Source organism: Eutrigla gurnardus (assembly GCF_963514095.1).
Source record: "Eutrigla gurnardus genome assembly, chromosome: 3".
Taxonomy (NCBI): domain Eukaryota; kingdom Metazoa; phylum Chordata; class Actinopteri; order Perciformes; family Triglidae; genus Eutrigla; species Eutrigla gurnardus.
The window spans coordinates 19678463-19701429 of record NC_139917.1 but is presented as its reverse complement, the minus strand read 5'-3'; the positions used below and the strand labels follow the sequence as shown (position 1 = coordinate 19701429).

General features: G+C 43.2%; 2 protein-coding genes across 2 annotated transcripts; both read right to left on the bottom strand.

Moving 5' to 3' along the window:
• Positions 1 to 15811: 15811 nt before the first annotated feature.
• On the bottom strand, positions 15812 to 17568 carry hmx4 (H6 family homeobox 4). Its single transcript, XM_084005718.1, has 2 exons — positions 17199 to 17568; positions 15812 to 17037 (listed from the first exon to the last, which is right to left on the bottom strand). The coding sequence occupies exons 1-2, from the start codon at positions 17419 to 17421 to the stop codon at positions 16451 to 16453; spliced, it is 810 nt and encodes a 269-aa protein (XP_083861844.1). The 5' UTR covers positions 17422 to 17568; the 3' UTR covers positions 15812 to 16450.
• A 1380-nt stretch (positions 17569 to 18948) lies between these two features.
• On the bottom strand, positions 18949 to 21902 carry hmx1 (H6 family homeobox 1). Its single transcript, XM_084005719.1, has 2 exons — positions 21349 to 21902; positions 18949 to 19934 (listed from the first exon to the last, which is right to left on the bottom strand). The coding sequence occupies exons 1-2, from the start codon at positions 21647 to 21649 to the stop codon at positions 19312 to 19314; spliced, it is 924 nt and encodes a 307-aa protein (XP_083861845.1). The 5' UTR covers positions 21650 to 21902; the 3' UTR covers positions 18949 to 19311.
• Between the last annotated feature and the right edge of the window lie 1065 nt (positions 21903 to 22967).

The window sequence follows — 22967 nt, the reverse complement described above, 5'->3', positions numbered from 1 at the left end:
GGGAACAACAATACCCTCTAGTTACCGTGACCCCTGGACCCAGGATGTTTTTATGTTGGTTTTTGGTTGTTAACTCTTTGGGCCTCAAACCTTCAGAAAACGGGCCACAATGTTGGGTTATGTTGGGTAAGTTCCTCACGAGGAGGTCATAAAGGGTTCAGGACGAGAGATTTCTCCATCTATTCCGTGCGTTTTCAGATCACGATCCCTGTATGAAACCAATAATAGAGGGTACGTTTGGTATTTTAGAAACAAAAGAGACCCAGAGGCAACGGCCAAGAACATTTGAAAGACTGTGGTAAAAAATCATGGTGATGATTATTATCCAGACATAGAGGGGAAGTCAATTTCAATTCACTGCCTGAGGATTAATGCCAGTGAGCATTTCCTCACTGGGCTTTGTGTGATTGTGAATGTCTTCCAGGCTGCTCCAATGCACCATTGCTATGCAGTAAAATATAGCTGTAAGATCCTTTTCGTCTCCGTTACATGCTGGCAAACGTGCCAAAACATGCAATGCTCGATCTCGCATAGTCACAGAAACTTAAAAATACTTAGAGCAGATCAAACGGCTACACACACGCACACACACACACCTCCCGAGCCCCTTTAGGGATGATATTCTACACCACAGGCCAAAGCACATGCCCTTACTGATGCAGTATCGCCTCCTAAGCCCTTGTCATGCACACTACCTGGAGTGTGTGTGTGTGTGTGTGTGTGTATGTATATGTGTGAGTGTGTGTGTGTGTATTAAGCAGACACGTCAGTTTAGACTAAGGTGATTGGCCCACTCCGACCCAACTGCGGCCCCGCGGGGGTATGCCAGTGTCCCGCTGTCCCGGTGTGGGAAAGCAGAGTGTTGGATGGGGTGTCCCGTAGCGCCGGCCTGGCTCCTGGGCAGCAGACAGCTAAATCAGTCACAGATTGGATTATGAACGAGCGAGTTATGAATACATCTTTCTTAGATTGCCCATGCAGGAAAACACAAGCAGACGTGAACGTGTGAGGCTATTTATTATGACTCCTATTATAATGTAGACATAACACGAGCACAGTACCCAGATTTAGATCCACTGAATGCTCTCGTTTCTTTCTTTTTTTTAAAGTGGTTTACCTGCCGTTCTCTGTTTGTTTTGTTTTTAATTCTCTAAACCATTCTTGTACTGTTTTTCGCCTTCTCTTTCCCTCTTTCTCACTATCCATCTTTCTCTCTCCTCCTCCTTTTTCTTCTCTCTCCTTTCCTCTCTTCTCGACCCTCGGGTCATAGACTCAGTTTCAAAGTGTTGATCCTCATCTGAAATCTATTGCAATCAGCGCAGGGCTAGTACAAGAAATACAGGCCTGTTAGATCCAATACGTGTGTGTTTGTGTCTGATGGCTTTTTGTTACAGTTTTCTTCCAAATTATTCAATTATACACCAGACACAGAAGTTGTCAAATATATAAGATGAGGATTTTTTTCACTCTTTTTTGAAGACTCTACACTGCCTTTAATATTTTTTTTGTGTTTTTTTTTTTGCTACGTTTTGTAAGAAATTGAGCCAACACAATATCAAACAGCCACCATTTTTGTTTTTTTGATATCTGACTTTATTCATTTTTATTAATTGTCATCTAAATCTTATAATTAAATTAGCCTAAAATTACTATAAAGCTGAAAAAAACCCTCTAAGGTGAACCATTAAAGGGCAGGGCTGTTGGTTTGGACTATATTAGTTTTACCTCCATATTTACTAAACTGGTAACTGAAATGTATCTGCGCTGGCGTAACCTTTTTTCATCATTTAGCACTTTCACAGCTCAGTATCTTTTGATGCAAAATGTTTTCTATTGAAATGCATTTTTGCAGTTGACGGTGTACTACACACAAACTATATTTGCACAAACCAGATAGCGTCATGGTAGTCTTGTATCTTCTGATGGGTTGGGGGACAGGCACATTGGTTCAGATTAATGTTTTATCTTCACAATTAATTTCTCTGCAAATCTTAAAAAAAAAAAATTCAACGCATAACTTAAAAAAAAAAAAAAGTTAGAGAGAAAAAATATACAGTATCTTTTACTGGAATGTCACTCAGACAATGCCAACACTGGAAAGGTTTTTAAGTTGAAATAACAGAGCCATTGTTGGTGGATTATTTCTCAGCGGGGCTATTACAACTGTCATCAACTTCCGTAAGTAATGGTTCATATACACACACACACACACACACACACACACACACACACACACACACACATACGTATTGTTATGTATTTTTTTCTCTTAATTCGTGTGTGTGTGTGTGTGTGTACGTGTGTGTGTGTGTGTGTGTGTGTGTGTGTGTGTGTGTGTGTGTGCATGTTCCTTGTCCGTTGGGCTCTGATCCTCCATTCAGTCCTGATCACCAGGAGCTGATAAGATGAGTGTAGTTGTTGTCTTTCATCGCCCCGGATGAAACATTCCTTTCTAATAGTCTGGATCAGCCTCTCAGGCTGTTAACGCAGATTAGACGTGTAGCAGTGTTACCTCCATGTCCACTGGCCGGAAAATAATAGCTAAAAAGTTATAGCAATTTTTGCATGTGAAGCCAGACAATCTGTACTTTTACAAACAAAGAAATAAACAGAAAAAGGATTGTTTGAAATCTTGTAAAATACTGCAGTCATTGTCAACTATTTTCTTTGTGTTACCAGCGTTTGAAAATGATTCTCTTGGGAAAAAAAGACATAACTTAAATGCCTGCTATGCTCTTTGTTATTCCCTGAAGAAACAAAAGAATGTAATATAATAAACACCACAACACAGAACCCAAAACATTACAATTTAACTCACCAAAAGCTTCTCCGAGAGTCCAGCCATCCTGTGTTTCTAAAAGCCCATCCGGGAGTTATTTGTAGTCTTTGTCCGTGGCCCATGTGGCCCGCCAGGCTAGGAAAAGGCCAAACCAGTTCTTTGCATTGTTAACAACATTTAATCAAAGCTCAATCAAAGCAGCTACCTTTCTTCCCGTGCCTGGCCGGAGGTAAAGTATGTCTGTCGGTGGGAGTCTTGTCTCTGTCTGCTGACAGACGACCAAAGAGAGGGTTCTGTATGTCCTTATCTTCATCTAACCCTCCTGTCAATTCAACCTGCACATGAAAGAGAGACAAGAAACACCCCTTTAACTAAACCGTGCGCCCTTCATAGTCTCCAGGAGCTAAATATTAACACGATTAGACGACTCCCTTTTTAAATATTTGAGGTTTCAGATGTTTTGCTGCAAATTAAGAGTTAGTTCAGAAGGTTCTTTAATTCCCATAGAACAGCTTCACTTCTTGTCAAGTGCTTTCTTTCATTTTTGCCAGCATTTTATTTCCAGCTAATTCACCTTAGCACAAACAATAGATGCACTGGTTCCAGCACAGATAGAGTTACCCATATGGGAACGGTCAGACCTACAGCTCGTGTTCCCAGCCCATATGCTGACCACTCCAAGTATCAATCACTGCATCTAAATGACTTAAAAGAGCCATATTGATTACCAATACAGCATCATAAATCAACACACAGACACTCTTTTTCTTTCACTGTTATTCTCTCTCGCTCTCTCTCTCTCTCACACACACACACACACACACACACACACACACACACACACACACACACACACACACACACACACACACACACACACAGAGAGACCTTCTGAAATCATAACAATAAATCTGGTGGAGAGGTTTAAGAGATGCAGATGAAGTCACTCTCATGCTGTCTGTAAACTGATAGACGATCGATCAGAGACGAAGAGGAGCAAAGTCGGAATCAAAAAGTGTGATGGGAACCAAAAGCTGAATGACGTAAAGATGCTGAGAAATGATTAACTTCGCTATGTTGCTAATGTCGGAATGTTTTCATTTATATTTTGTGTCTAAAATGCCAGGTTTGTCTCATCAATGCATTCCCACTCTGTAGTCGGACACATGTTCCTCTGCCGATTGGCCAGAGGGCATACACGCAAACTGCATCAATAAGAGCATTTTTGCTCTCATGCGTTGTCTTCACTTATTTATTTATCCCCACAACACCCTTGCAATATAGATTGAATCAAGAAAACGCTCCCGCATTTTAGAAAAACGTTTTAGAAATCCAAAGAAGAGGAAAACACCTCGTTCAATGGCTCCGGGTGAAATTCACAGAAAAAAAATGTCCGATGGCGCAGCGTTCATTTCCTCTTCGTGGCGAGTGTGTTTGGTTTACCTCTTTGCATGAACGTTCACTTTTTACGCCCTCAGGTTTGCTGTGTAAGTACAGGCGGCACCCTTCTGAAACAACAACCACGACAGGCTACGTGCAATAAAAGTATCCCATCTAATATTTATCAATAGAACTCTACCTAGACTCTGTGAATCGAGTTGTGTTCAGCCACTCAATTTAGTGTGAAGATGGAGAGAGGGGAGAGTGCTCCGTATATGATATTTTTAGGTGGCGAAACTTGCAGAAAACAACCGCAACCGGAGATTGTGCTCGTTGTTTGATGTCAGGATTTTGAAGCAAGAGATATATTTACAAACCAAAGTGAACAGACAAAGCATGTTTTTCTATTTTTTCTTGTCAATTTATTCCATGAAATTAAATGTTATTCTTTTACTAACTTTTACTAAGCATTTGTTGGGACTTTGAAATTGTGTTGACTCTAGAAATTTTGAGCGTATTCTAGTCCTGCTCAATGTGTTAAGTGTCCTGAGATGACTTCTGTTGTGATTTGACACTATAAATAACATTGAATTGAATTTAATAAATCTTCAATTGTGAGCTAGTTAGATGTTAGATTGATTCAACAACTACCTTAAAAAATAGAAATGGATAAAAGCACCCATATTATCAATGTAGATTTTTTTTTCATGAACAGCAAAATACACGGCTCACTCCTTTTATTAAAAGATGCCATTCACAAAACTTATAATAGGACTAGTATTAGGACTGTAAATATGCATGCAGAGAGCATATTAACCAGGTACAGCTTTAACTAAAGCTTTAACTAAAGCATAGTTAATTTACAGATGACGCTCACTGGTTACAGCCACCAGTTTAACCTTCCCTTGTACGGCTCGTTACCGCTCCATTTCTGAGAATTAATATTGTGGCTCTTGCGTTTTCAAAACTGCACAGTTTTCAAATAGTGTTTATTATTATATTATTACATTTTCTTTTTAAATCAACTCACATCAATGCTGTTGTCTAAAAAAGATCTGAATGCACTTAATTATGATTTGACAACCTTTCAGTCTTATGATGTTATGTCCTTAGTCTAAATTGCACCTTATGTCTGATAAGTCTATCCTGTTGGCAATTAGTCTTTGTAATAGTTCTCCAGTCACTCCTCGCCCTGTCATTGGGGATGAGAAGATTTGGCAGGACTTTATCTTCAGGCAAGCGGGGCAGGACTCATTAAATTTGCATTCAGTAAAAAAAGACGCACACAGAAACCCAGCAGCACCCGTATACGTTTACAGGGCTCACAATACGCAGGGTGTGTTTACGTCTGCGTTCAAAAAAATCCTACAAACGCAATGCAACATCTGTAATCCATACTGACATTGCTATAAAACACAGAAAGCTGTAGTAAAACGTTCTTCACCCCTATGAGACTAAAGAGTATTTACCAGTGTAGTGAACTTTATTCTCTAACAGTAGAGTCTGCTTCTCCCGTCCCCGTCTCTTGGTTTTCCTCCGTGTGGACTCTTTTACATTTGCTGTCAACCCCCCTCACTTTCTCTCTCTCTCTCTCTCTCTCTCTCTCTCTCTCTCTCTCTCTCTCTCTCTCTCTCTCTCTCTCTCTCTCTCTGGTCATGCAGTCCAGTTCACTGCTCTGTCGTGTGGAAACGTGAGAGTCAGTCACTTTTCAGTGCTCAGCGAGCCTCCATGCTACAGTAGTCGAGGCCAGTTTCAGTGTGAGCCACAATATTCATTACTAAGATAAGATCTCGATTAATGAGGGAAAGGGTCATAGGCCAGTCATTATCAAATATGTCTATTAATGCAACGTAAATGTTCCGCATGGCCTGATTTCAGCACGACCGATTTTCTTCCAAGAAATTGGAAGCGTGTGTGTAATTTTCCCTTTGGCTGCTTTTATATCTTAGCTGCGTACCTCAGGAATATTCTTCACCCTGGAGATCTGAACCTGCACTGGGGATGTGTTTTGTATTCTTTGTTAAAGTATGGAGTGGTAAATGAATGATCTGGCTTTTGTAAAGGCTGTATATAATACAGATGTCGAAGGGGATGTGGGAGAAGAGGAGTGTGAGAAAAGGCCCAAGAGTCCCGTGTTGTGAAAACAAAGATACACATCAGATTATTTGGAGATGTCACACTGCCAAAGAGAGAATATAAGAAACAGAAACGATGGCTTGGGTAGCATTTATTTCATCTAAAGCCAAAAGTTGGTCCCACCAATCTGCAATTACTTTTCTGGAAAAATGCAATGCGTGGTGTTTTTAGGATGTTAAGCCACATGCAACAAGATGGCAACGCAAATTCAAATGTGTGTCCATTCTTTAGTCGACTGTATTTACATTAGACTGATGTTGTCCTAAAATGTGCCAGTTTGAATTTACAAAAAGTCCAGTCTAGCCGCTCTGTGAGGCTGTATTTACACACAGCGGTGCTTTGGGCTAAATGCTCACGTTAGCATGTTTACATTCTATGTGCTAATTCGGACTAAACGCTGAAATTGATGGAAATGCCATTAGTATTTGGTCATACACCAAAGAACTGGACCAGCTGAATTTGAGGATGGTAGACGAAAAATCTGGGATTCATCCTCTGGGGACCATGCATGTCTGTACAAGATGTCATGGCAACCCATGGCATGCTGCTTTTAGGGCTTGCCAATGTGTGAAGTGTTGGAGCACAATGGCTGCAGTAATTCAGACTCGGACAGGATGTGGGCACATACAGTGTAATCCTAAAAGTGTTGTAGAATACAAGGAATTCATTTTGCGGGGGGCTATATGTAGCCTAAAGTATGCACACAAGCCCATGAACACACATAAAGCACACAGATTACAGAGCGAGATAGTATGAAGACCTGCAGTCCGTTCTGTGCTCCAGTTTGAGCATCTGATCTGAGCAGAGCAGACAGGCGAGAGCAGCGTGCCCTACAGTCATGTAAAATGCAAAGGAATATACTACTCTATTAAAACCTCCTGATGGCAGAGGGGCTACACACACACGCACACACACATTCTTATGTTTATACACACATGAGTCGAATGCACTTACACTTATTGTTCAATCTGCAGCATCATAGCATCCCAGACACCAGCACTCAGTAATTCTTACTTATGAATGGAACACATTAGCATTAACTGCCTCTAGGTTTGAATGTAGAAGTATTACAGCCCCCGTCGCTTTATAACAGTCTGTTAATCAGCTCTGCTGTAAGTTTATGATTATTTTATTATTTTCGTTTCAATTACCATAAAGGGAAATCTGTTTTCTTTACCGACAGCGGATCGACCCAGATTCCGAGCCGGTAACAGTTTGTTAACCATCTTCGTGGCACCTCCTCGTCCCAACTTGTCGTCGGTACCTCTTCCACAACACTTCTGAGTGCACTCCAAAGTGTACTTAACTCCAGCAAGTCTCCGCATGTTCTCGTTTCATTATTAAACCCTCCCAACAGACTATCAACGTTTCATCCCGCCTGCGACCAGAAGTTGCCTCTTTCAAATATCCTCCGGTACTCATCTAAGCCCCCTAACCCCAAACAACGCTTTAAAACACTTAAGTCTGAAACCGCCCCCTCAAATGCTGGACAAAATATTTACTTAAAGACAGGAATATTTTTCTGTCCGACAACAAGCGGGCTTGATGCCTCCTAAGTACCGATAGTGCCGGGAGTATAGTGCAGCTCTGAAAAGAGAGATCTTAGATGACGTGTTCCTTTATCATCGCCAGAAGAGCCGGGAGACGCTTTTATGAGACATGCACATTATTATTGATAGACAATCTCAGTGCTGCAGGGCAAAAGTAGTTAATGTCGACTTAGGTCTCATGTTCATCGCTCCTCTGTCCGCTTAATTGGTGTGCAACGTAGTGGCGAACATTGCATTTCAGTTGCCCTGTTGAGCCAGGGGTTAACCAGGGTTACCTCAATGCTTTCTAGTGTTTCACGGTTCAATCAAGGCTCAATTAAAGCAGCAAATGTACACGTTTATCTGCTTCCATGCTTCACGTAAGCATGTTTACACATACACTGTACATGACATCGCAAATATTCTTTCGGACACGCGAAACCTCGTGATTGTATACAAACGCAGGGAACATCTTGAGGCTGATCCCAGATAACGATGTGAAAGAGAATAGGTGAATCTCGGAGCTCTCCCGGGGCGTCGGTGTGACTATTTTTGGAGTCGGTGCTCATCTCGGCTCATCTCCTCTGACTCCCTTTTACCGCTTTACAGTTTGCTCTTTCTCTCTTTCATGCTTCCCTAAAACGCTTGCTCACCCCGAGCTACTTGTTTATCAGTCCAATGTTTGTTCTTGTCAGGGACAATATGTTCTCTCTCCGCAGCAGTCTACTCAGTTATTCTTCATCTGGCCCCTGGGCTGTTCTTAGTCAGCCCGTGTCCCCAGACACCTCTCCACTGACCAATGGAGGGCTTTAACTGTTTACGGCTCTTAGGTGAAGGCTCCGTACGAGTAAATTAGGTAATGGGGGTGTATAGGGCACTTTGATGTAAACCAAGTGTTAAGGCATTTTTATGAATATTGGTTCCAAGCGAGGCCGTTTGGTGACATCACAGAGATTTTTGAAGAAGTTGTTCTAAATGCAGATGTTTTTGTTTACAACAACAAATTTTTTCTGCAGTGTTACTTAAGCAAATATTTTCCATTTAACACTGGGGAAAAAAATAAAATAAAATTGTACCCTAAACCCATTTTACTGGAAGTATCTTTATAGAATCCCAGTTGACAACTCGCTGGGACGCTTCCGGACTGTGAGGAATTTTCCTTTTTCATTTCCTTCCACTTGGGATGCGATTTCACACCATTAGCCCCCCACCCAAACTCACACCACCCCTGGACCATAAATATTTCAACCTCTCAATCTATATTCATTATAAAACACATGCCCAATGCAGTATGTGGTTGTGAGGACACAGGGCTTTTATTTATTCATCTTATTTATTTATATTTCTTTCCTGAGGGCGAGACGTTGGTTTCTATCCATCTGTGCTGATTGCTGGCTATTACAGAGCACTTAGAGCCTCCCCTGAACTGGCCAGAGGGGAGCACAATCCTCGAGAGATCCGCACGCTTCAGGGCTAAGAGGTGTGTTTGTGGTGTGTGTTTTTGTGGGGAAATAACAGAGTAATCACGAGAGCGATAGCAAACTGAATTCAGTTGCCTTGTTTTTACCTATTTTTTGCTTTGTTTTTTGTTATATCTCGCGAGTCTTCCTGTCATGTTCAACTAATTTTTTACGTGCACGATAAATGTGTCTGTTTATGAATAATGTCAATTCTCCATGATCCTCTTAGTTGTGTGAGCTTGAGATCAGCTTTCCCTGGTGATGTTTAAGTTAAGTTATCACATGCTATTCTGCCTCAGTGTTACATGCCATGAATCCCATTGTTTAAGAATCCTTTCACCAAATCTTCATAATCACAAATATTTTCTATTTTATATAGTTACAAACACTCATGTAGGTGTCGTACGCAATCTTGTTTAGATGGCCAGATTGCTCACTTGCACCAACTTCTGTGCATGAAGACTTGATTTTTAGGTCTGTCTTTAGGATTTCAGGACCCAAATCTTTTGGCAAGTGTTCTGACCAAAAGCAGCACACACAATTACAATATTTTGTATTTGTGTGGGTATATTGCTTCAGGTACAGGTGAGAAGATGAAACAAATATACAGGAAGTCGTTTAAAGTAGTTTTTATGGTTTTATTAGATGAAAACGTCTTAAGTCCTCTCAAGTTAAATGGTATATAAATAAAGTTCACATTACAGAAATTTAAATCCTTCAGCAGGTTCTCTGTTTGATTTTCACAATTTTAATTATGCAAACTAAAACGTTTTAGTGTGCATAGTACATAACGTTTCATCTTGATTGACGGGTGTAAACACAATGTTGCAGTAAAGAAACATTTGCCGTAAAGAAGGGTCAGTGAACAATTAACACAGTGAAGATCCCTGCATTTCCACACCAGTTAGCCATCAGGCTGATCCTCTAGCCTTTATGGTTGGAAGCCCACTGAACCATCCAGTGCTGCTGAATGTCTTGGCTTGTTCTGCTGGAGGAATACAGTGGAGCTCAGGCATTGGCTTATGGTTCCTTCTACACTACATTTACAGTGACAGTTACAGTTCTATGGTTACTTATTTCCCTAACAGTGCAGTAGCAGCACTATAAATCAGAGGTTGCATGTCAAAGTAGTCGGAGCTGAATCAGTGTGTCATTTCAAGAATACTTTGCTCTAACACCTAAACCTCTCAGGTCACCTTGTATACCATCATGTGCTGGAAAGCTAAGAAACTTGTCTTAGCCCTTTCCTTGTTTTCTCGTGGACGGAGCTCTTCATGGTGGCCGGCGCTGTATTACATTGTGTACTGGCCTTAATTGGATCACTAGCAACAGCTTTGCAGGACACTGCGTGTTTGGGGACTGGGCTTCACTGCAACTATTTATTCAGCAGCATCCAGTGAAGCTGTAAATGGCAGCAGGCCAGTGTTTGCCTGGTCTTCTGGATGTGACTCGGTGTCACGTCACTATAGAGGCATGCGGGTCAGCTCTGCTACACGCACACTACACGCTCTGCTCCGCTTAGATCTGCGTGACCGCATCCTGTGGTACAAGACCATCAAGGTGGACGTGGGAAGGTTCAGTGAGTCTTTGTCGTTGACGGTATATGTGACAGTCCCTGTGTGTCTACGTGTGTGTGTGTGCACGTGTGTTCAATGTCTCAGAAACAATCTGTCCAGTAGTGTGTGTACATCGTTTAAAGGGCAGGAAACAGATGGAGTGCTGTAGCTGGCAGTTAGCAAATCTTTATCAATGCTGGGAACATGAATTTAATTCAATTAAACGCTTGATTTCAGCACCAGAGGCGAAGGTGGCGGCGGGGTCTGTCTCGTTGTACTACTGGATGTAAGCAGTGATCTCCCTAGTGCATTTTGGCACTTTTGCTCCTAAATATAGAGGAAGAGTGACTTGATATTTATGTGTTAACATGTATAAAGTCCTGTTAGGGCCATTATTTGGCCATGTCCACTGTTCATGGATGTATGACCCCCCCCCCCCCCCCCTCTGTATCATCAAAGGGTGGGGGGTTTAAAAAGTTAGGACACTCTGACGCTGGTATCTGTTGTTAATGGACATGTATTGACTGTCAGCAAGAAACCACATTCAGTATTCCATGTCTGCAAATAGTGGAGCTCATTCTCTGGTGTTATGGATAAGTGTTGACCCCTCCCCAGCATCCCTCCCCTTCCTCCTGTCCTTCCCCTCCTTCCTTCTCCCCTTTCCTCTGCCTTGATCCCTCCATCGTACCTATTGATTGGCCAATAATGTGTTTTCAGTGGTAGATTAATGGCACATTACCCTGACAAGAGTGTCTGAGAGGACAGGACGTGAGGGAGGCCGTGGGAGACGATGCTCTTTAATTGATACACGGTGTGTGTGTGTGTGTGTGTGTGTGTGTGTGTGTGTGTGTGTGTGTGTGTGTGTGTGTGTGTGTGTGTGTGTGTGTGTGTGTGTGTGTGTGTGTGTGTGTGTGTGATGAAAAAGAATGGGTTGGGCCTCAAGCAAAGCTACAGATACAGAAAAATACTTTATGACATTCCCATCAGCCTCGGCTGTACATAGTGTTTACACCTAATTAGCAACGGTTAGCGTGCTAATACAGGAAAATGGTGAACATGGTAACAATTATACACAAATCAGCAGGCTGTCATTGTGAGCAGGTAAGAATACTGAATTTAGCAGTCTTAAAATCACTAAGGCCGTAACCTTACTTTTTGTAATATTTCTCTTGGGCTAAAAGTAAAATAATAATAAATATACTTGGTCAAAATGTACATGTAGATGTTTTCTATTTTATCATCCTGGACTTCATCTGCTGTCCGATATTATATTATAACACGCTGGGATTCGTTTGCAGCATTATGATCACCTCAATTGTTGAATTGTTTTCCATGTGTGACAATTGATCAATTGTCACACATGGAAAAATATTCAAAATTGAGTCACATACTCTGTTGTGAGTCTGCGTGTTTCGATCCCGTTCATATTGCATGGAAGACATTTCTGAATTCACTCCTCTAACTTCATTTGTTTTTACTCTCTCACTTAGCATGCCTTGCAATTAATCGTTGGCCTCAGTCCAATCTGGTCTCATCGTCTCTCATCCCTGCACTCTCTCATCTCTTATCTTTGTCTCTGTATCACTTACCTTTATCTGATTTCATCCCTTCGGCAATCTTTCAATTTCCTCCCCAGCAATTTGCATCGTGGAAGAGGGGGAGGGGGAGGGGGTGACTAAATTAGCAGATCAATAGGCCATCAAACAGTCTTTAAGTGTGACACATACACAGACCTCCTGTCTCAGGTTCCCCCTCTAACTAATAGCCTTGTTGTTTACTTTACAATGTGCTGTGTCATGTAGTTTTGGTCTCAGGTTGCCCTCCAGTGCATTGGGACCCCCCCCAGGGGGAACCCTTGGACAGGACTGATGCTGAAGAAAAGCATTTTGTGTTTAATGTGTTTTGTTTTATCAGGATGACCAACACAGTTGAACTGAGAGCTGCATTTGTATTTCCCCGTGTGACGGATGCAAACACGATTGGCCTAAAACGGAGCATCTAAACAAGTGCCATATTTTGTAGACAGTCTTTCTGTGTTTTCATGTTGAAGAAATATGTTGGAGGGCGGTTTCTCCCATCGTCTTGGGCGATGACCTTTTGTCACATGACCAGGAGAGGTCAAGAGAGGTTAAAGTAACAAGCGAGCTGAGAGAGGAGCCCCCATCTAGTCATGCAGAAAAGAGCTGCCAGAGAGTGTTATGCTGGCGTAATGTGAACGCATGCACACACACACACACACACACACACACACACACACACACACACACACACACACACACGACACGACAAGAGTCACTCGCCAACCAACAGGAACAGGACTTCCTTGCTCCTGACCAGCCGGACCTCAGCTATAGAGAGCCGCTGATCCATGCAGAAATACAAACGTAATCATAGTTTTTCCAACACAAGCACACACTCATCAACTGGTTCTGACCGATCTCTCTCCCCTCCCTCTCCCTCCCTCCCTCCCTCTCCCTCTCTCTCCCTCCCTCTCTCTTTGTTACACACTTTCCTCAGTCCTTCTCATTCAGTCATAGTCGCACACAGTCAGGCCTCAGTGCACAGACTGCTGTGATGAGCTATGACAAGGCAAGAGGCGGGAGGCAAGTACAGTAAGAATGGGAGAGGAAGATTGGGTGACAAAAAGAAAAGAGCACAGTGGTAGAAACAAATACTCCTCCTACAACGTATATCGAGGTGGATTAGTGCAAACGGTCCGGTGTGCACGGTGAGGTCATTCGTACAACTTTATTTTAAAAATAATTTTACCTTACTCTCTGCAGTCTGAAGATCCTGCCTGAGTGCCTTTAAGATAGCATGTTCTTCAATTTATGTCTCCATTAAATACGACTTAAATGTTAATAACATACCATTTGGCCACACCTCATGTCTTGACAGTCTGCCATCATGTCTGAGCGGGCAGCCGCCAGGGATTGTGGGTACTGAGCAGTGGTGAGACTCTCTCTAGCAGCTCTGAAACACGAGACAGCAAGGACATAACGGGCCTCTCATCACACACGTCAACACACTGTGTGTGCGTGTGTGTGTGTGTGTGTGTCTCTGAATCACACACATAATGATGCATGCAAATGCCTTAGAGAGGTCTTTATTATTTGGTGTAGTGGATCGATGATGAACAAATAGTGTCTTGATTTTTTAATGTAGAATCCTGTTTACATCATGAATATGTTTGCTTTTTAACGTTTCTGTTCGGTATGATTTGGTGCTACATTGATAGAACAAAAACTTGAAGGGAACGGTGTCAAAGAGCACTGGGGTCAAGAGGCAGCACTGATAAGGTCAACTGACTTCCAACTGACTTTCAGCTCAGTCAATGCAGGAAGTGGATTTTCATTGATTCTTATTTTCGTCCTTTGAAAATGCATGCAGGATTTTATTTTGAGTGGATCAAGTTTAGTTCTGCGCTACTAACAAATCCTGTCAAAGTCAAGGCTATTAACGTTTACGGCACGAGGAGCAACAACCATCCCCTGAAGGGATCAAGAAAATATCAAATCATATTCCGTCTTTCCAAATATTAAAACTTTAGACTTTGAAGCTTTTCCGACTGCCACAGTAATTTCAGACATTTCAAAGGTCAGACCAATTAGTCACTTTGGAAAAACCACAAGAACTGTAAGCAGTTTCTTTAAAAGACAAACTCCAAAATGAAATCCTGTTTAGATGGTTGTATTTTGCAGAATTTCTTTTCTCAAATTGTTGGACTAATCTCTGTGACAATTTCATGTAAACTCACACATTCAGCAAAACAGATGATGCAACAATTAAATATGTCAACAATTATGTCATCAAAGCTGAGAACCCTATTTCTAAGGTGCGTTAATTCACTCTGCCTTCTGAGGTGTATTTCTGCAGCGCCAACCCAAATCATTAGTAATACGCCTGACTTGGAAGCTGGTCCACAAGAAATGAGCCTTCGCTTGGTTTCACAGGAGTGGGTGCACAGATTTCCATTGTGTACACTCTTTGGATTATGCTGAGGCTGCTGGTAAATTGGTCTGTGGTACCACAGCGGAGCGGCTTCCTTTCAGAAAGAGAGCTTCGGGACCTAGACGCCGTCTCACAACTTAGAGCGAACGGATGAGCGTCCTTGGATCGTGATTTACCCCAAAATGTTTTAGTTTCTCAGAGTTATCACATTAGTCGCTCATGTTGCTCACAATGTTGTGTAGCTTGTATGGATATGTTAGGTCTATGAGTCTCACCTCCTGTCTGTGCACCACTTCCTGCATGCAAGACATGTCTAGGTCACAGAGAACAGAAAGGATACTGTACATGTACGGTAACAGATTCTTCTAAATGTTTGTAGTTTCCCAAGAAAGATCACAATATAGTCAGTCAATCAGTCATTTTGTCAAGCTGCTTCAACATACGTGTAGTTTATATCCTAAATATGCTTGTTATATTATAAATTATATATTTAAATTTTGATATCGGCATCCACTGTTTGTACATTATATCCAAACTAACTGACACTGGTACCGCTTAAATGGTTGTTTCAATAATAGTTATTAATCATGTCATTAGTTATAGATTTGATCAGCAATTCTGAACGTATGCATATTTTATACAGCAATTATTGCTCCCATTTTAAAACATGCCATGGTTATGTTGAGGCCTGCGTTTTTAAATTGGAGTGTTTGCCTACAAGCACTTAGGGCCCATTGGATTAGCAGGCATTTAGGATAGATTTACATTAAGGGGCCTTTACTGGCACTGTGTTTATCTTTTCGCTTTAGTTTGAGATTTTGCAACTTTTAATACGACTGTTCAATCAGTAAATCCTGTCATATTATTTTATCTATAAAATAAATTGTACAACCTTAGATTATTGAACTGAACAAACATACATTGTGTCGCAACCGTCTGCAATTTCATGTAATTGAACGCAAATGCACAAAAAGCTCAATTGAAAATAGTGAATCAATTCTGTAAAATAAATGTCTTGAATGAAGATGTTTTAATTACAGTTTCAATAAATGGTGTAACGAGCCTGTAGGCAAACGTTGAATAAAGAATAGTAGAATGCTCAGAAAGAAAATAGACATGCGTGAAAACATAAAATGTTAATTACATTCATTTAAATACATAGATAATTTCAGTAATTCAAAAATTCATTATGATACAGGAAATGCATGCAAATAGCGAGGCTATAGTAATTTCTTTGGTGGCTTAGGCTGCTGGAAATGCTGTTGACAGTAATAATAATAATAATAATAACAATAATAATAATAATAATAATAATAATGCTATGGCATGTAAACAAGAAATGTTGGGATTGAGTGTTTAGGCCTCCCTCAGGCTATCATTAGCTTAGCCTGCTAATTCCTAAAAACGGCTATGTGTTATAGCAGGTTTAGTGTCAGGCCAATACAAAACCCATAGAGACTGAAAAAATAAATAAAACCGAATCAGCTTATTATTATTTTTTTTAGTGATATGTAACTACTCCTCTGTCTTTGTACTTGCAGTCTTTATAAACCGTAAGGCCGCGGGTCCGACCCAACCTTTAAACACCTTAAATGCTTGAAACTTGGCAACAGACCACCAAATAGTGTCTCTTTTCACGCGGGCAACCCGGTGGAACCATCATACGTCCCCGTCGTACAGGCTGAAGTACTTGCTGGCGTTTGTGAAGCAGAGGTAAGGCGTGCTGCTCCCCGGGTACACAACGGGCAGAGGCATGGGCAGCAGGCATCTGCCCAGCAGGTTGCTCTCTTTGTACAGGGCCGGGAGCTGCCCCACCACCACCGGCTTCCCCGTCTCGGGGAAATCACTAACAGGTCCGTCGATTTCGGTCGAGATCTGCCGTTTCAATTTATTCCTGCGGTTCTGGAACCATATTTTCACCTGGGTCTCCGTGAGCTGGAGGGAACTGGCGAGGCAGGCGCGCTCGGCGCTGCTCAGGTAGCGTTTCATGTCGAAGGTAGATTCCAACTGGAAAATCTGTCTTTTGGAAAAAATGGTGCGCGTCTTCTTTTTCGTGATCATCTTGCTCTTCTTGGCGCCGCCGCCTCCTCCTTTGTGGCTGTCCGTGGCCGTGGTGGTGGTGGTGGTGGAGCTGCTGTCGTCGCAGCTGCTGTCCCCGCTCTCGAAGCGCACCTCCGTCGCCGCCTTATCGTCTCCGCGGCTGATGATGACCGACTCCGTGGCTCCGTGGCGCTCCGGGATCAGCTCTGCGAAAACGAAATGGCACTTCGGTTAACCCACTGTGGTTAAAAGTCTCGACTGTGCTGCTACGTTAACGTCAACCTGACACCGTGTCTGGGGAGCGCGGTGCGTAATGGTGAACGCGAATGACAGAAGGTCTCGCTGCCACGCACAGCTGCGGTCTTACCTTGCTCGCTGAGCCTGCTGCCCGTCTCCTGTCGCTGCCGGGCTACCTGCTCCTCGTGGCGGCTCTGGAAGCCGTCTTTACGCGTCGCCGTGGCCGAGTCATCGTGCGGTCCGGCGGGACGACAACTTTCACAGTTCCTCCCGCTCGTCTTGAGATTGAGGATGTTGTCAATAGTGAATTTCAGAGAAGCGGCGGGTCGGCATGGTGCGTCCACTTTGTTCATATTCTCCAACGCGTCAGTCCTGTTCTGTTGTTGTTGTTTACTTCCGCGTGTCTACTCGCCGTCAAGTCTAAACCGGGACGTTAATATGACCACTAACGTCTCGATGGTCAACGCACCATAGCAGCAGCCACTGAGCAGACACTGCTGGGCTGGCGATGCTCTGCCTGTACCGTTACCGCGCACACCGGATGGAGCGCGCGTTGTCCTCGTTCATTGGTCCAGAGGAGCGTGCAGCAGAGCCACGGGCCAATGGCAGCGATGGGATGAGAGGGGAGGGTAGGAGAGAGTGTTGTTGTAGCCTCCACACTCTCACCCCCCCTTCATCCTCATTCATCTGCTGCAAGGAGACCCGGGGTCCGGAGCCCTGCAGGGGTCCCTTAGGAAAATAAAGAGTTTAGTGTCACTGTTATTCCACACCATACTGTATGAGACACAATTGATTGTGGTTTCGATTTTAGCCAGCTGCATTCTTTCTGAACTTAACTCGAGTCAGATGTGGGTGTCCCAAACAAAGCAAAAAAAAAAAGTTTAACTGATTTACAACCTGATAGTAAATCAAATGACCATTAGTGTCATTGCGTTGTGTGTCCATGACATTTGAGCATAGTATTTCTCAAAAGCATATTTTTATTGAGAATTTATGAGTTATACAATTTTTTTTGTTTCTCTGACTTGCTGCTTCTTAGTGCACAAATATGTTACGACATGAGTAAAAATATAGCCTGCCAACAAATAACTTCTCTTTTTACATTTCTACCATATTGCATTCAGAAAACGATCGTTTCTTTTCATTATATAATGTCATAATCCATAGCTGGTAAGCCATATATTTGTAGTGCTCATTTAAAGCGGATCAATGTAAATAACGATATTTATATCACTCTTTAATATTTTTGTGTCCGTGTATTACACGTATACCGGATTTTAATGTATCTTTTTTATTTCTCCATTTACAACGGCTTGGAAAATTCCATTTTGCAGGGATTTATACATGCATCCGGGAAATCCGTGCGGCGTCTACTTATTTTTTTTACATATTTAACACATGGACACAACTTACTGACTGCTTGGCATTTTTATAAAAAGGTAGTTGATGTAAACGGGTAAAAAGAGAAGACTTGCATGTCTAGTGCATTTTTTGTCTCGTGATTTTTTATTTTTTTATTTTTTAACGATCGCCGATCGGTTTTGCATATCACTGATACAGAATCTATCCTATTCCATACATCGTTTATTGCACTTTACAGCCAGCTCAGCTGCCATGGGCGTTAAGAAGACGAACTTGAATGACAGAGGTACAGGACAGAGGCAATACTGCAGACACTTCAAAGTATAAAAGACTAACTTTGCCATTTCCGTCACAGGCAGCACATGCGATCACTTCATTTACGTCACGGTGTGACGTAGCACTTGTGTGATCGACGGAGAGAAATACACACCTTTGAGCTCTGTGAGTGTTTATAAACAACAGAAAAGCAGACAATTTTGTGGTTGTTTTTTTTTATTTATCTATTATGTGGAAAAAAAAGTGACAAAGTTGGAAAAATGCGTGGCTTTAAATATAAAAAGTTTGCAAAAATATGTGTGTATTCAAACATCCAGTATGCTACAGTACAGGAGCGGCCTCGGCCTCCTCGCTCTCGGGCCTCGCCGTGCTTTGCTGTTATTCTGCCGCGGGAGGCGACACCGACTCCCGCGGAGCCTTATGAATAGATAAAGATCATCTTGTTATACTGCTTGTTATGATTCGTGTCTCCCCGGCTCTCATCTTTGGACGCAGTCAACATCTTCTTTTTCTCTGCAGCATTGTGGGTTATTGCACGACTCAGTATTAACAGGGTGAATTCACGTTTCTAACACAGTTTTGACGCATCGCTCTCCAGCAAGTCTTTACACCAAGCCGGTCATCTGCGATCTCAGCATGCTCATGGAGTGAGCGAACGAGGACAGAGGGTAGTTGACGGAGCTGGAGAAGCCCGCGACGGGCGGAGAGAGTGGATGTCCGTTCAGGCTGAAACCCAGCGCCGCGGTGGGGGCGGGACCCTCGTGATACAGAATGGGGACCCTGACAATCCGCTGGGTCGAGTGCGGGATGTGCGCCGCCTCGAGGTCCGCCGCCAGCTGTCTCTTCCATTTATTCCTCCGGTTCTGGAACCAGATCTTGACCTGCGTCTCCGTCAGGCGCAGAGAGCCCGCCAGACCCGCTCTCTCCGAACTGCTCAGGTACCGTTTCACGTCGAAGGTGGACTCCAGCTGGAACACCTGACTGCGACTGAACACGGTCCGGGTCTTCTTCTTCCGGGTGGAGCTCGGGTCCGAGGTCGCGTCGTGCTCCGAGCGCGCGTCACAACCGGCGTGCGCGTCCTCGTTGTCGTCCGTCAGGTTGCTGTCGCCGGTTTTCCGGTCGCTTTCCTCGCTGCCCTCCGTTATGGGCTCGGACACGGCGGGGGAGCACCTGTCGCTGGTCGACATGGAGCAGCAGTGCTCGTCTGGACTCGTGTTGTCTCTGAGACCTGAAAGGAGAACAGGCAGGGACATGACTGACAATTTCTCAGCCCAGCTTTCTGATATATTGTCGGCCGTAAAGCAGATAAAAGCCCGTCCCATCTGCTTCAATGTGCTGGAGGCGGAATAATTCAGTCTACCGGAATAAAGGAATAAAACCATTGCGTCAGAGGAAAATGACAGAAACGAGTTGGAAGAGATCAAACGGCACCTGTCAGATCCACTTATGGCTCACTCGAGAAATATTAGGATTGTTAAATGCACATGGGTTTTAATTATGCGTTTGTGTTTTGCACCAGAAAGTTGGGGTGCGCATGGGCAAAGCAAAGGCGTTTTGATTGGATTGCATAACATGCTCCACATGAGGACGTTGTGTTTCAAATAAGTCTTATAAATAAATAGCATAAATACACGGTTTATCAAAGGGAGTCTTTTAAACGTATGATTTAATAATCATAATCCCAGCAAATTACCGACATATTGTGTGGGCTTTTGTATTGACCAAGGGGCTTACATTAATCGTCAACACAAGAGTAGCCTATGGTGTTGGAATTTAAAAAATCAAAGTATCTGACTCGCACACGGGGAGGGGCACTTTTTTGGTGTGAGGGTGAGGGTGAGTCGCAAAAAAAGGACACGGAATGTGCGTAAAAGCGTCACGTTGACGTGCACTGCTACTGCGCGTCTATTTTGAGTTTTTACTCTGGGCATTTGTGTCATTGCGTCATTTTCGGAGCAAGACACAGATTTCTTTATGACAAGCAGCCGTGACATCTCTGTTTTTTTACAGTATAGGGCGAATTAAGCTCAAAATAACATGGAGTCTTAGTCTCTTTTACAGATCGATGCCAGTGTTCCGTTCAGTCTAAAATATTTGCAGAACGATGCATTACAAAGTAAGTGCACGGTGAACTCTGGCTGGCCGAACGGAGAGAGACGACAGTCTCCACACCTCCCTGACTTAGTTGGTGCTATTTACTGATGCGAGAAGCAGCGTGCGACTTCCAATCCGGCTGTCTTTATTAAATCCACGTGGTTCTAATACATTTACACAACCTGACCTGAGGCGTGAAGCAATGGCACCAGCCAATCCGTGATGTCAATAAAAGCTGCATAAATCTGGCCTCGTATCGGAGACGGTATGTACGAAGCACCTACTTTTTCCCTTTTTTTTACTTTAAGGCTCTGTTGTCATTATATAATGATGATGAATGATGTGATTCTACATGCATTTCACAGATAATTTCTGTAGCAATTAATACAAACATTCTACAGCTGCTAACAGCACCAGCAATAACTGCAACAAACTCTCTGCATTGTGTTTTATGGCACTCAGACTAAGATGCACAACTGAAATTGCATTTTTATTTTCTGGAAACTAATCATAGTTGGCAGGACGCGTACAAGCGAGCCTCTACTCACTCTGCGGTGTTTCCAAAGTCCTGAAGTTTAAGGCATCCCCCCTTCGGCACCACTGCAGCGGCGAGTCTCTGTACGGGGACCGAGCCGCGGAGCTGGAGCCGTCGGGCGCCGGAGCGCTCGCCTCGGCGTGATGCGCGTTCGCTCCTCGGCCGGTGGAAACCGCCTCCAGATCAGCGTCCCCACGACTCCTGTCCGACTTCGACTCGTGTCCATTACGTCCCTTGCCCAGTAGGTTGTCGATAAAAAACGACGACGCCCTGCACGAAGTGGTTGTCTTGTGGTCCGTTAGCTTCTCCTGCATGGTTTTATTGTCTCTCCCGATTTGACGGCGCTTTTTACGCAAAACCGAGCGGATCCTGTGTGTTGTGCGTTGAGGCAACCGAATGTCCGAGCAGTCATTTCAAGCGTCGCTGCTTTTGCGCTGTGATCAGATGAGGAGTCATGGCAGTGGAGGGACGGGGGATCTCCTCGGTGCCAGACAGGGACACGGAAGCAGCAGTGCAGCGAAACGTCAAGTCAAACGGCCGACGAGGCGAGCGAGGCCATCCAGCGATTGGTCGAGCACAAAAGCAAATGGGATTTTCCAAGGAAAGGAGAATTACTGTCTCCCTGCTGCCGCTCTCTCTCTCTCTCTCTCTCTCTCTCTCTCTCTCTCTCTCTCTCTCTCTCTCTCTCTCTCTCCCTCGCTCGCCCCCTCTCTCCTCGAGGCCATGTAGCCTGTAGAAAACCTCTGTTCGTGGTGCAGCACTCTTTATTTGGGTCAATTAGAGTGCAAATCAAAGGAAATATCCACCAGGGCAGCAGCCCTCGCCGGGTCGAGCCCCCCGGTCCACTCTGACATAGGGAGGCTCAGTCAGCTATTAATGGCAGGGAACGACCGATTTGAAGGCTGTGTGTATATCTACCAAGGTGACCTGTGTTTTTGAGATTTTACAGGCCTCTATGAGACCATATGAAATTTTCATTTCACGATTATCTTGGCCAAATAATTGTGATTTACGATATCCTGATAATCATCCAAATGCGATTAACACTCTTAAATGGTGACACAAATATGTTTTACTGCCTCACAGATAAGACTCACACGTTTTCTAAGTGAACACCCTTTTTAGTGAAAAACAATAAAATAATCTTAACTAAGATGATCATGGATCATGGTCTCCCAGCATAATTATAAGGATAAATACATTTAAAAATGTGTTTTTTCATCCTGTGTATATATATATTTTTAAAATAAGACTCCATGTTACACCAAAGTGAGCTAGACAGCTTTTTCAAGTCACTCATTACTATATTTCTGATTATCCATGTAATGGAAATTCATCATGATCAATTTATCCCGATATGGGGTAACATCCGATATCGTCCCATCGATAGCCTCTAATCAGTCATACGAGGTTGATTTTTACTTTCGACATCCCCTGAAGACATTCAGTATAGCAGAATCCCTACACAATAATATTTTTAGTGGAGGTTCAGAGTTTTGAACATATGTGCGTTTGATTTAATCTGAACGTGAAAGGCTTGTTCAAGATGCGGCTGCTGCCAATGGGTATTAAAATGTTGCCTAATGGCTCAAATACACTTGATAATAGGCCCGTCTGACTGCACCTGAGCAG

What these genes read in the sequence shown, in the direction of transcription:
- hmx1 (XM_084005719.1), bottom strand. Translation starts at nt 21,649, where the DNA reads ATGCAGGAGAAGCTAACGGACCACAAGACAACCACTTCGTGCAGGGCG. An exon ending in GACTTTGGAAACACCGCAGA is followed by an intron (nt 19,935 to 21,348) that starts GTGAGTAGAGGC and finishes TTCTCCTTTCAG; the next exon opens with GTCTCAGAGACAACACGAGT.
- hmx4 (XM_084005718.1), bottom strand. Translation starts at nt 17,421, where the DNA reads ATGAACAAAGTGGACGCACCATGCCGACCCGCCGCTTCTCTGAAATTC. An exon ending in CAGCAGGCTCAGCGAGCAAG is followed by an intron (nt 17,038 to 17,198) that starts GTAAGACCGCAG and finishes TCGTTTTCGCAG; the next exon opens with AGCTGATCCCGGAGCGCCAC.